The sequence below is a fragment of the Candida dubliniensis genome, chromosome 2 (assembly GCF_000026945.1).
Source record: "Candida dubliniensis CD36 chromosome 2, complete sequence".
Classification (NCBI taxonomy): Eukaryota; Fungi; Ascomycota; class Pichiomycetes; order Serinales; family Debaryomycetaceae; genus Candida; species Candida dubliniensis.
In genome coordinates, this window is record NC_012861.1 from 1,972,955 (window position 1) to 1,985,472 (window position 12,518).

Consider the following 12,518-nt stretch of genomic DNA (forward strand, 5'->3'; position numbering starts at 1 on the left):
GACCACCATTAATATTTAATGGCCAAATGAAATACAAACGGTAGCGCCACACACTAAAAATAAACCAACTCTTTTATAAACCTGCAAAATACGTACAACAGACATGCAATAAAACTATACTGAATCAGGAGTGCTTCACCAACTAGCAAGAAAACAAAAGACAGACTGTGTCAATAATTGCTTTGCAAACTTCACAATTATGAATTCTCGCTCTCTTAGAATGCCTTGGATTTCCATTTATATGGAAATAGTTATATCTTTCTCAACAATACGATTACTTCTGATGGCATTACTACTACTACTACTACTACCACTTCTCTTATTACTATTACTGCTAACGGTATTGCCATCACTATTTTCAATCAACAGATTAAAGTATTCACGAGCTTGAGTATACCAATCATTTAATAAATCAACTTTATTCAATTGTTGTATTGATTGATCATAGTCATTTTGTTCATCATCAACACCACCATTACCAAAATTATTATTGCCATCTATATTAATGACTGAATTCAATAACCCAGTATTAAATTTCGATAATTCAATATCTGCTCTTGACATGGTCGATGTTGGCATGGCTGTTGCTGGAGTTATACCATTAGGATTAACAATTTCTACTTGTTTTTGTTCATACATAACTTGTTCCTTTTGGCTTATCTCTCGTTTATATGCATGAGGAATAGATGAAACCATAAACACATACCACGATTCAATTGGAGAAAACCAATCTTGTAGTTTGAGTGGCCGATCAATAACAAAAAAATACTTTTGAAAATAATCAGTATTTGTGTTCTCAGTACAACGACTTGAGTTATTGTCATCAATATCCATGTTATCATCAGTTCTATAGTCATTATCATTGTTGCCAGTATTGCTACCGTTAGTAGTATCAGATTGTCCAAACGATACAATTTCATAATACTTTACATTATAATATATATCTTTTTGTGATAACTGAGGAAAGCATGCTCTACTCTTGTTGTTGTGACTGCTATTAGTCTGGGTGAAAATGATTTTATTTGCATAATCAATTTGAGAATCTTTTAGTTTCCCTGCCATTGATAATTGTAAAAGAATTGAACGTAATTGATTTTCATCAACTTTTAACTTGCCACGAAGAAATTTAAATTTAATTGCAGAGTATGCTTTGATGTAATTTAGTAATATTTTTGATTTCAAGTTGTACAAAATCTCCTGAATGGCAACTTTATAGATATCGTCATTATTGTCATCATTATCAACATCATCTTCATCAATTTTTCGGTTAGATAATGACGATGACGATGATACTAAATTTTCAAAATTTTCCAAGTTTAAATCATTATAATATTTGATGAACAATTTCAATTTATCGAATTGATTCGATGATTTAGAAATAATTTGGGTTTCTTGACTTTGAAATGGATCCAATTCACTTTCAATCAATAACGAACATAATGCATAATATTTCAATAATTTATATTTCATAGTCGACCCTGCTTCATCATAATTTTGGAAACTTTTATAAAATTCAATATTGGCTCGATGATAATTACCTCGATAAAATTGTATTTGACCACGACATTGATTAATGATGGCACATATTTTAGGATGGGTAACCACAGTTGTAATTTTAGAACTCATTCGATATAATTGGTTCATTCTTGGCAAATTTGAATTGAATTTATTTGTTTTCGTTAAATAATCAATCTCAATAGCAATGGTTTGTAATTTAAATGAGTTCAACATCGTTTCCAGACAACCATTATTAGTTCCAACACTGTTGCCGCCGCCGCCAATACTATCCAACTTGTCATAAACTTTTTCTAATAGATTAGGTATATCATTATAAACTTGATGATCAAGATAAAGATTAAGTAAATTTATGTTAATTTTAAACCACAATCGACAACTACTATTGGAGTCGCTATCTAGGTAATTCAATAATATGTTATAAAACTGGGTAACAAAAGTTACATTTGCCAGAATGGAATATCGATTAATCATTTTCGAAAATGATTCCTCAATATAACTTTTATAATGACCATCATTATTGAATTTTGGTATTAATTGAATCAATTGTGTCAAAGTTTCAAGAAATAACTGAAAGGTTTGTTGATCAAAATATAATTTCATCAATTGCTTATAAGATTTAAACCTCCATTCATACTTTTCGCCATCGTCATTGTCGTTGGATAAACTTTCAATAATTTTTTCAAATTCAGTAATGGCATGCTTAGCATCATCATCTTTATAAGACTTTGCTGAATAATATTGATCATCAAGTGCCAATTTCGTGTTGGATTTATTATCGTTGTTGTTACTAGTTTGATTGCTGTCATCGTCGTTATTCTCAATATCAAAATCTCCTCCGTCTTCATCTTCATCTTCAAACTCAAATTCATATGATTCTTCTGAATAGAATTCTTCGTCTGACATGGTTGATAGATTTCAAATTAACGATTCAACCCTTGAAATAAAATCAAAAATAATAAACAAAATAAAAACGCTAGCAATCACCCAATTGATAGTGGAACTAAACAAGTAATAAAGAAGTATGAAACATCAATATGAGTAAAGGGGAATGAGAGAACAACAAAAGAAAGAGGGATCGAGACAATTTGTGTGAGTATGTGCATGAACCAAAATTATAGTCTACAGTGACAAACATGGTAAATACACGTTATCAATTACTTGTAGGTGCAAAAAGACACACAGATAGTACTATGATTGAGAACAACATTCATTCATTTATAACCAAAAAAAAAAAAAGGAATGGATCTGACAGAGTTAGTGGCTTATTTACTTCAATAGGTGCCATTAAATTTCAATTGAGGGTGTTCCTAAAAAAAACCGCTAAGGTCAATCTCTATGTGTATTAAACTTAAACGAAAAGCAACTATCTTGAAATCAAACTAACGGATCTATATAACTAAATAAATAATGTTCATAAATGAATAAATAATATCAGCAACCATAACAACATCAATTAGAAATGTTGAAAATGATTGTAGTACTGCAAATCCAAAACCCAGATTGCAATAACCATAAAAATCAAACAAAAGAAAAAAAAGGAAGATACAATAAATAAATATATAACTTGAGCCCCACTGTAACCACAACAATAATAATGACAATTACATTTCAACCTTTTCAATAATGATAGATCAAGATGATAATAAAAACAAACAGCACAATAAACACCAAAAAGAAAATAATAAAATTCAAAGCAAAGCCAACACACATGATCCAATCCAAGTGTGTTTCCTCAATAAGCTTCATGCAAGTCTTTCACATATGTAACCATCTAAACCGTTGAATATATAAAAACAATACCAAGGAAACAAGTGCCAATATACCAAGGGAAAGCATTCTAATATGTTCTCTAGTCTTGTTTTGTTTACTATAGTTTCGCCTTTTCTTTTTACTTTTGGTGATCCCAACCCCATGTATACTATTAGTGGTGATATTGTCATTGCTGTTGAGATTATTATTGGTTTTTTTAGTATTGTCGTGTTTTCCAGCGATGCTGACATTAGTGGAAATAGCATTGTTCTTCATATTATCCTTTTCCCCAGTTTGTAAATTACTAATGGTGTTTATATTATTATCTGAAGTGACGTCAATTTTCCGTGCAGATAATAATTTGCTTTCGTATTTTTTTTGATCCAGTAATTGCAATTCCCCTATTAAATAAGGTTTCAACATTTGAAATGCAAAATCTGAATGCCCAACGTCCTCAAATGCTTCAGTTGCATCAGCACCTCCACAATCAAGTAACACTTCAACATCACCTGGGTGGATCGAAGTGAAATTAGTTATATCGTACACTTTGTTATATAATATCATCCATAAGTCATTAGGTTTATCATGGATCTTGACTTGGTCTAAAGTATATATCTGATAAGGCTTAGTGTGATTGTTGTCATTGGTAACTGATGATATTTTGTCTATTATTGATGGTGACGACGGCGAAATTGAGGTCGGCAATGGTGGTATTTCTTGATGTATTGAGGGCATGATTCAACATTGATATCATGAATATATGTATATATACACGTGTACTTGTTTATGTGCAAAAGTAATTAATGAATGAATAGATTTGATGATTTGGAGAATGTTGATATACTAAATGGCTAGTAGAAACTCCAATGAAAATGCTAAAAAAAACAAAAACAAACAAATAAATAAGTTAATGAATATATAAATAAATGAATATATGTTAAATAATCTGTTATTGAAGTAGATATAAGAATAGATATGTCAAGTTGAAGTTTCACGTCAAAGTGGTATCTCTTCACTTATATAATTGGATTCAATGTGTCTAAAACCTTAGAATTGCCACAAACAATAAATAAACCAAAAAAAAATCAAAAGAAAGAGTCTTCACTTTGATTTCCTAGTGTTGATAGTGAAGTGTGGTTTTAATATAAGTTTCAGTGAATTGGTTAAGTATACTTTGATATCAAATTCCATCCAAAATCTTCTTTTGATTTTTTTCTTTTTTTTTTTTTTCTTCTCTGGATTTCTTTCCTTCTCTTTCTCCCTTCACTGTGCAAATCTTTACTATGTATGCTTTTGTGTTTCGTAATGGAAAAATACAATTTGTTTGTCTCTTTTTTTTTACCCCAAGTACACACACCCACATTTCTCTTTTTCTCTCTCTTTCTCCCCATCTATTCCTTCCCTCCCGCACTCTCCTCCTCCCCACTCCCTTAACCTCCGCATACTACTAATAAGAAACACTTTACTTTATCCATTCACTATTTAACCAAAACAATTAGCAATAACTTCACTTAGCATAACGGTATTCAAATCCCACCTACTACGACTATATCAATCACTGGCTAATACATTTTTCTTTCTTTTTTTTTTTTTTCTTGTCCTCCGTCTGTCACACATTCCTCTCGCTTCCATTTTATCTGTTTTCGGTCATTTTTTTAATTCATTTTGAATTCAACAATAAAGGTTAAACAATGGCAATTAATACAATAAAACATGACAAGCCACAACAAATATAAACATGTAGCCAGCCAATAGCAGTTACCAACTTCAATTACGAAAATATCCAGACTAGAGAAAGATGGAAATCAACGAAAAGAAGAAGAAGAGGAAGAAGAAGAAGAAGAAGTGGAGAAGGAAGTGAATTTGAAATTAAAACAACGATATAAACAGACAATAACCTCCTCCTCTGAAATCAAGAGTTCAAACGAACAGCGATCGCCCAATAGCTGTTTTAACATCAAGCTCAACACCTAACAATTAATTATCTGGCAAATTGGCTACTAGGTAAACTGAAAGTATTTACAACACGTTAAATAAACATCTTACATATCACGATAAAAATGATTCTTTGCATAAACAATCAGACTTGTACTGTGAGTTCTATAATAACAATATTATTTAGCAGTAAGGGCCATAGAAATATATTGACAGTTTGTTGATCTTCAACACACTACCAAGTACTCACACGACTAATCTATATGCCAAACGAACGTTAGTCCACCATCACCTCTGTAACGAAGCAAGTACTTCAATCTTCAATCTACGTTTCCTGCAGCCATAACTATCATTTTAGTTGAGTTATACAACAGACGAAACAAATGTCCTCTTGGTCCATTATTTTTGGATGTGTCTATATAATTTGTGGTTACATGAAATTTAAAATTTTGAGTGTGTGTGAATACCGAAGAAAAAAAAAAAAAAGCAAAAAAACACCTGGACTTAATAACAACGACAACATTTACCACGAAAACAAGGGACAACAACCATCAACAATTACTCAACCAACTTGAAATTTAGAATTTATAATATCTTTATACTGGTAAACTAAAATAATCTCACCCGAAACGAAAGGTAGCACATTTTCTTGTATATACGTTTGAAACAATCGAGTTTAATTTGATCAATCAGAACGACAATACAACGACCACATCTTCAATTCTGCACTAGACTTTGGAAACATTATCAACCTAAACTACAGATTTCATTGAGTTAAATTAATTAACAAAGAAAACTAAGGATTATCATGGCATTACCATCGTCGAAAAAGACTCATCTGGAACAACATAAACAGATTCTTAAACAGCTATTGAAAGAAGACGCCAATAAAACTTGTGCTGATTGCAAAGTTTCCAAAAACCCTCGATGGGCATCATGGAACTTAGGATGTTTTATCTGTATTCGATGTTCTGGGATCCATCGTAGCATGGGAACACATATATCCAAAGTGAAAAGTGTCGATTTGGATGCATGGACAGATGATCAAATTGAAAATATGGTTAAATGGGGTAATTCCATTGTTAACCAATACTGGGAAGATAAATTGCCCAGTGGATATATTCCTGATCAACTGAAAATTGAGAATTTTATTCGTACAAAATATGATTTGAGAAAATGGACCATGAGTAAGAACTTGCCTGATCCATTGTCATTGAATAAAAATAAAGCTGGCAGTACTGCCACTACTAGTGGTACTCAGCAACCCAAGCACGAGACAAAATCTCACTCAAATACCACATTACTGAATGATATCAATTTATTGGATACTAATAGTAACAAGAAAAGCAGTGATGAGGAATTTGGAAGTTTTACAGTCACAAGGTCTCCTCATAAAAGAAGTACTAAGTTGGCACCGCCACCTACAAAGACTGTGTTACCTGCAGCACCAACAACACCAGGTTTACAGCAACAGCAACAGCAACCACTTCAATCAGCACAAAATACTGGTGGCAGTGTTTCAAGTATGGGAAGACCTGATTTGAAAAAATCAATCCTTTCATTATATGCATCTCCTTCATCTTCAAACAGTTTTATTCAACAACAGCAACAACAATCGCTTGGTATGAATTCATTATCAAACTCATTATCAAGTTTGAATATACAAGGTGGAAACTCCACCTCCAACAACAACGTATACCGTTCTTCAAACCCAGTGAACACTCCAAATAATCATAACCAACGTCATCCATTAGTCAATTCAACTCCATCGCTTAATAACAATCAGTCTAAACAAAATTGGAACAATGAATGGACTACCGACACATTTACTTCTTCACCTTCAATTCCATCGTCTTCGTCGTCATCATTAGCTGGTACTTCCAATTACAAGACCACTTCATCATTAAACGTTAATGGGTTAGATGACGATTTGTTCAAGAATGTATGGGGGTGAATAATTCAATTTTGATCACACCAGTAAATAACATCTAGTGTATATGCATATACAAATATATAACATACAATAAAAGAACCTGCTTTTATATATCTAGTAATAGTAACACATGTATGTATTATATTCTATAAATATTTTTATGTAACATGCACTAGTGATTGTACTGCTATGAAGGGCATAGAATGGGTACTAGAAGAAAATGTTTAGTGGCCACCAGTTGTTGGCAACCCAACGTAAACTTTAAATGAATCATAAATCAACCATTGGAATCCAGTCAAAGTACCAATCATAATGATTCTTACGGGCAACCCATTCCATAATCCAGCAAAGCCAATTTTGCTATAAATTTTTGAGATTGCTTGACCAACAGATTCATTCGACAGTTTTTCATTATTGATTTTTGATACCATGACATCAGCAGGGTGAGACACAACAGCACAGAAGATCCCAGCAATATAACCTCCCAAGAAAGAGACCCCAGTTTGCTGCAAAGCCGTATAATCGGATTTTGGTTTACCCAAATATTTATAAATGCCAGCAACAATATTCTCAAAACTTGCAAATTTTACCATGGTGTAAGGAATTTGTCGACACCATAATGGTACTAAACCTTTATATAAGCCACCAAACCCTTCAGCAGCAACGATTTTTCTCCATCCATCAAATACTGAATTGGCATAGGGAGGAATTGTTGTTTGAGTTTTAACTTTAATGGTTTCCCAAGGACACAAAGCAATATCAGCTAAGAATTCTGCTGAAGCCGAAGCTGCCAAAAAAATCCCTGTTTGATAATTCTGAGCAATTTTAGGCCCAACCAAATCACTATATTTCTTTTTAAATACTTCATAAAATCCATATTTACCAGCACCTTGCAAACTATACCCAATAAAGGTGGCACCAAGACCAGTGAAAATCGAATCACCTTGAGTTTTCAAAATGGTTTTCCACCCTTGAATGTTTGATTTATATATACTGGCATTCACTTGACGACGACATTTAACTAAATCCAATGGAGTGACAGCTGAATGAGTTGGTCCACAAGCAATTATCCCACCAATGGTACAAGCAGCATAATATTCAGGGGTAAACAATTTGATTTTGCTGCCACCAGAACTTGAACTGGTACCACCACCACCGGTCAATTTATCGGTCGCTTTTTTCAATTGATCGTTCAATGGTTGAGTCAATGAATCGGCTAAATTACTTCCTGCCATGCTTGATGTCTGCGATTATTGATAATAATAAAAAAAGAAAGAAAGGAATTGAATAGTTATATAAGAGTAAAAAACAATACTATACGGTTTTTTTTAAAAAAGAAGAATTAACAAAGAATAAAAATGAAACAGAAAATCGGTTGGAATTAAGATTGCTTTTTATAACAAATATAGATACATAAATAAGACAATAACTAATAACTACACCTATAACTTTATAAAAAAAGAGGAGGTGGGCTAACAATAATAAAAGGGAGAGAGAAAGAGTGAGGGACATAAATAAAAAAAAAAAAAATACCGATACGAGGCAGCAACCGAACATATTTGGACTAGATATCGCGGGAACTTGGAGGAAGAAGAAGAAGAAGGGACGGATTAATTATGTGGTTGACTTGTTCGTGTGAGTTTGGATTTTTCTTCTTCTTCTTATTCCATGACATCCGAACACACTATAATTTAACTCGCGCGGCATTAAAAACTGTAAATTGAAGAATTCGGGTAATTTCAGTTTCAAGTTCACATAATTGTCGATGCCACATTAATTGCTACTGTCAAGGTACCAGTTGATTGCAATTCTTCACTCTAACAAATCTGGTGTTGCGGTTTAGCATCATAAGGGTTAAACTTTTGTCAATTCATTGGATATTTGAAGAGAAGTTCTAATTTACTATAGATAATTGAATGACAGGTTGTCACCAGTACACAAGTGTAGATTTAGTTTCCGATTTTATTGTGTTTTAGTTCCGATGAAAAACCACCAACCGTTTACTCGGTAATAAAATGACAGAAAAAGTAACACAATCACAACCTAATCTGTGTATGAACTGATGGTTGCAAATACAAAAAGCTCTTCCTGTTCATCAAAATACCAAGGATAAGCAAGATTGTTAAACTAGTACAGAACAAATCATGTTATAAAAAATAGAAGGATTTAGGAAATATAGTATCTTGTCCAAACACTTGACACAATGGATTGAAAGACATCTTGTGTTGAAAACAGAAACCAGTCATATTTGGGCCACAGTCATTATTACTTGAACTTTATGAATTGAAAATCAAAACAACTAATGGAGAGATTTATGTTGATAAAAATAGAAGTAATGTCTTAGCTTTTAGTTTAAAAATGGTAGAACAATTAAATCCAAGTCAAAGGTATGTTTTAACTAACCAAGACAGAAATGAGTCATAGTAATATCCATTACAGTAAATGGATAGTACTACAGAGAGAAATGATTTACTGAATACCATAGAAATAGCACTGAAACTTAAAGCAACTGATACATTTGTTTCAAATTTCATTAAATTCATTATCTATAACTGTTAACTCCTATTGAAATTCTTTCCAAACAATTGCTTCTTGTGTAAAATTTACTACAGCATATTTACAAACAATTATTGTTAAAACCATTGACATAAGACAATTCAATCACCTATGAACGTGATATTTCCCAATTCACATCTACTATAGATACTTCATCATTTGATTTTTCATCAACATCATACCATTCACCTTCAGATAAATCAATGTCTGTGAATTTAGTACCAGTTTCTGATCCAACAGCCAGAAATTCACCAATAGGTATAAATTTCAAGAAATCTATTCCTCTAGCATCAATTTCAAGTATCGTGGCCGATGCTTTGTCATTAACACTATCTTCTGATACTGATAATTTTTCGTTTGTTCTCAATATACTTGCTGAATGTTCATGTTTACATTCTTTACATCTAAAGACAAAACTGGCTTCTCCTCTACTACCACTGATTTCATGCTTTTCAAATTGATTTATCTGAATATCTTTGTCATGAGTGGTCCGGCATTTTGTACATTCTATTTGAAATGTATATTCATAGGGATGTTCGGGACTGTCAACAGGTTCTAAATCAGTAGCATTGGATAATTCAGCTGATACTTTTAATAAAAATTTAACCATAGCGATGTTTCGATGGTGGTTGTTGATGAAAAGTTCGTTTTGAATAAGTAAAATCGAATATTTTTTTTTTTTTTTTTTTTTCATGTCTCATTTCCAGTAATAGTAGTGTAAAAAGGACAAAAGAGGGGTGAATTGTTAACATATTCAACCAACGACAGAATCCTCAACATCACTAAGGAAGGATGACCACTTAACAAGCATCTTAACTATGTCAAGTAATAAGTGATCAGATGTGGTAGCTTGAGAAAATTATTTTATTTATCAACAAAAAGATTTGAACCGAATTATATTTAAATATGACCCCTTTTTTGGTTCCGCATTAGATTTATACTGGTCCGCTAGTCGGCATAGCTCGAACCCGCCAAAAAAAAAAAAAAAAAAAGGACACACTTGCAATAGCTAGCGCCAAAAAAGCATAGTTTCGGTTATTTGTCATTTTTGCTAATCTGCCTTACTTCTGACAAAGGTTCCACTTCTTTAACCTATAAAGATACCTGGTTGTGCTTAACTTGCACACCAGAACGCCTAAGTAGTAGTACTAGTTGACGATACTAACATAAGCTCGCTATTGTTATCTGAACTGGTAATTTTTAGTTTTGTTTTTCCTCTCTTGCTAAGATTATTTATTTTTACCTGAACTAGAAAATCTTCTCTCTTACTACCACACCCTCTCTTTCTCTCTCGAAAAAAAAAAAAAAAATCTTTTGTAGGAGAAATCATCAATTATTAATCATTTAATTAACCAACCCAGGTATACTTACTCTCGTACTAGCTTCCCCTCCCCCACCACCTCCATCAACCCCATTAGTCGTGGTAAACTATTCCGTTCATATTTGCACCACTTTCACACGTTTTTGCTTGATAGAATTTACGTATAATAGATCTCACACTCACCGTATGATATAATCAGCCAGACTTCAATAATAAACGTTTTAATATTCAAATAAATAGCTTTTTTTTTTGGGCATTATAGAAAGTCAGCATAAACATTTTATTTAATTATTTACATATTCATTTATTTCAATTCTTAGTTTATACAAGAAGATGTCAAATGATCCAGCATCAGTACTAGAAAATACAAAGGATTCATCCCAACTCCCTGATTTTTCCGATATAGTACAGGGAGAAGATTTAGAATTTCGCCAGTCTAAAACACCCACTTTCCCCGTTGTGCACAAGATTGAGAAACTAGGAGAGATACCACCACCTACCATACTATCTCGACTTTCAAACAATCAGTTAATTACCATCGCTGGTGCAGCATCTGGGTTTCTAGCAGGAATAGTGGTGTGTCCTTTAGATGTGGTAAAAACTCGATTACAAGCTCAAGGTACCGTGGGGGAAAATTTAAAGTATAATGGGTTTTTAGGGACATTTCAAACCATTCTTCATGAAGAAGGGATTCGTGGATTATATCGTGGGTTAGTGCCTACCATGATTGGATATTTGCCTACATGGACGATTTATTTCACCGTATATGAACAAGCTAAAAAATTCTATCCATCATTTTTACAGCAATATAATATCGAGAATCCATCGATTGTACATTTCTGTTCGGCATTGACTGCTGGAATGACTAGTTCGATTGCTGTAAATCCAATTTGGGTTGTGAAAACTCGATTAATGGTACAAACTGGGAAAGAGGGCCAACAGGTATATTATAGGGGCACTTTTGATGCCTTCAAAAAAATGTATCAACACGAAGGATTAAAAGTGTTTTATAGTGGGTTGATCCCATCATTGTTTGGATTGTTACATGTTGGAATACATTTCCCCGTGTATGAAAAACTCAAGAGCTTGTTTCATTGCAATTTAGTCTCAAATGATTCTAGTTCAAATGGGGTGTTATGGAGGCTTATTGCTGCGTCTTCTTTCTCGAAAATGGTTGCTAGTACAGTCACTTATCCACATGAAATACTAAGAACAAGAATGCAACTTCGACGTGACAAGGGGAAATCAAAATCATTAATCAAGACCGTTTCGTCGATTTTCCAAAAGGATGGAATCAGAGGATTTTATTCAGGGTACTTTACTAACTTGGCACGAACGTTACCTGCTAGTGCTGTGACATTGGTTAGTTTTGAATATTTCAAAACATATTTATTAGAGATTAACGGGAGACTTAAAAGTAAGTTTACACATTAGTAAGTATAGAGGATTGAGTATTTATTATATGTACATTTTGTAGTGCTTTTGTTAATAGAGGATTTTTTTTTT

General features: G+C 32.8%; 6 protein-coding genes across 6 annotated transcripts; 2 read left to right on the forward strand and 4 right to left on the reverse strand. All coding sequences in view use genetic code 12, as the record gives it.

Moving 5' to 3' along the window:
* Positions 1–237: 237 nt before the first annotated feature.
* CD36_23640 (cop9 signalosome complex subunit, putative) lies at positions 238–2,421 on the reverse strand (the record flags this gene model as incomplete). Its single annotated transcript, XM_002418793.1, has 1 exon — positions 238–2,421. One exon carries the CDS (start codon positions 2,419–2,421, stop codon positions 238–240), a length of 2,184 nt encoding a protein of 727 aa, XP_002418838.1.
* An 852-nt stretch (positions 2,422–3,273) lies between these two features.
* On the reverse strand, positions 3,274–4,002 carry CD36_23650 (cytochrome b5, putative; the record flags this gene model as incomplete). Its single annotated transcript, XM_002418794.1, has 1 exon — positions 3,274–4,002. The coding sequence occupies one exon, from the start codon at positions 4,000–4,002 to the stop codon at positions 3,274–3,276; it is 729 nt and encodes a 242-aa protein (XP_002418839.1).
* Positions 4,003–6,010: 2,008 nt separating this feature from the next.
* CD36_23660 (ADP-ribosylation factor (ARF) GTPase activating protein (GAP) effector, putative) lies at positions 6,011–7,156 on the forward strand (the record flags this gene model as incomplete). The annotated part of the gene is made up of 1 exon (XM_002418795.1): positions 6,011–7,156. The coding sequence occupies one exon, from the start codon at positions 6,011–6,013 to the stop codon at positions 7,154–7,156; it is 1,146 nt and encodes a 381-aa protein (XP_002418840.1).
* Positions 7,157–7,359: 203 nt separating this feature from the next.
* Positions 7,360–8,370, reverse strand: CD36_23670 (mitochondrial phosphate carrier protein, putative; the record flags this gene model as incomplete). The annotated part of the gene is made up of 1 exon (XM_002418796.1): positions 7,360–8,370. One exon carries the CDS (start codon positions 8,368–8,370, stop codon positions 7,360–7,362), a length of 1,011 nt encoding a protein of 336 aa, XP_002418841.1.
* Positions 8,371–9,800: 1,430 nt separating this feature from the next.
* Positions 9,801–10,385, reverse strand: CD36_23680 (conserved hypothetical protein; the record flags this gene model as incomplete). The annotated part of the gene is made up of 1 exon (XM_002418797.1): positions 9,801–10,385. The coding sequence occupies one exon, from the start codon at positions 10,383–10,385 to the stop codon at positions 9,801–9,803; it is 585 nt and encodes a 194-aa protein (XP_002418842.1).
* Positions 10,386–11,345: 960 nt separating this feature from the next.
* CD36_23690 (mitochondrial NAD+ transporter, putative) lies at positions 11,346–12,446 on the forward strand (the record flags this gene model as incomplete). Its single annotated transcript, XM_002418798.1, has 1 exon — positions 11,346–12,446. One exon carries the CDS (start codon positions 11,346–11,348, stop codon positions 12,444–12,446), a length of 1,101 nt encoding a protein of 366 aa, XP_002418843.1.
* Positions 12,447–12,518: the final 72 nt, after the last annotated feature.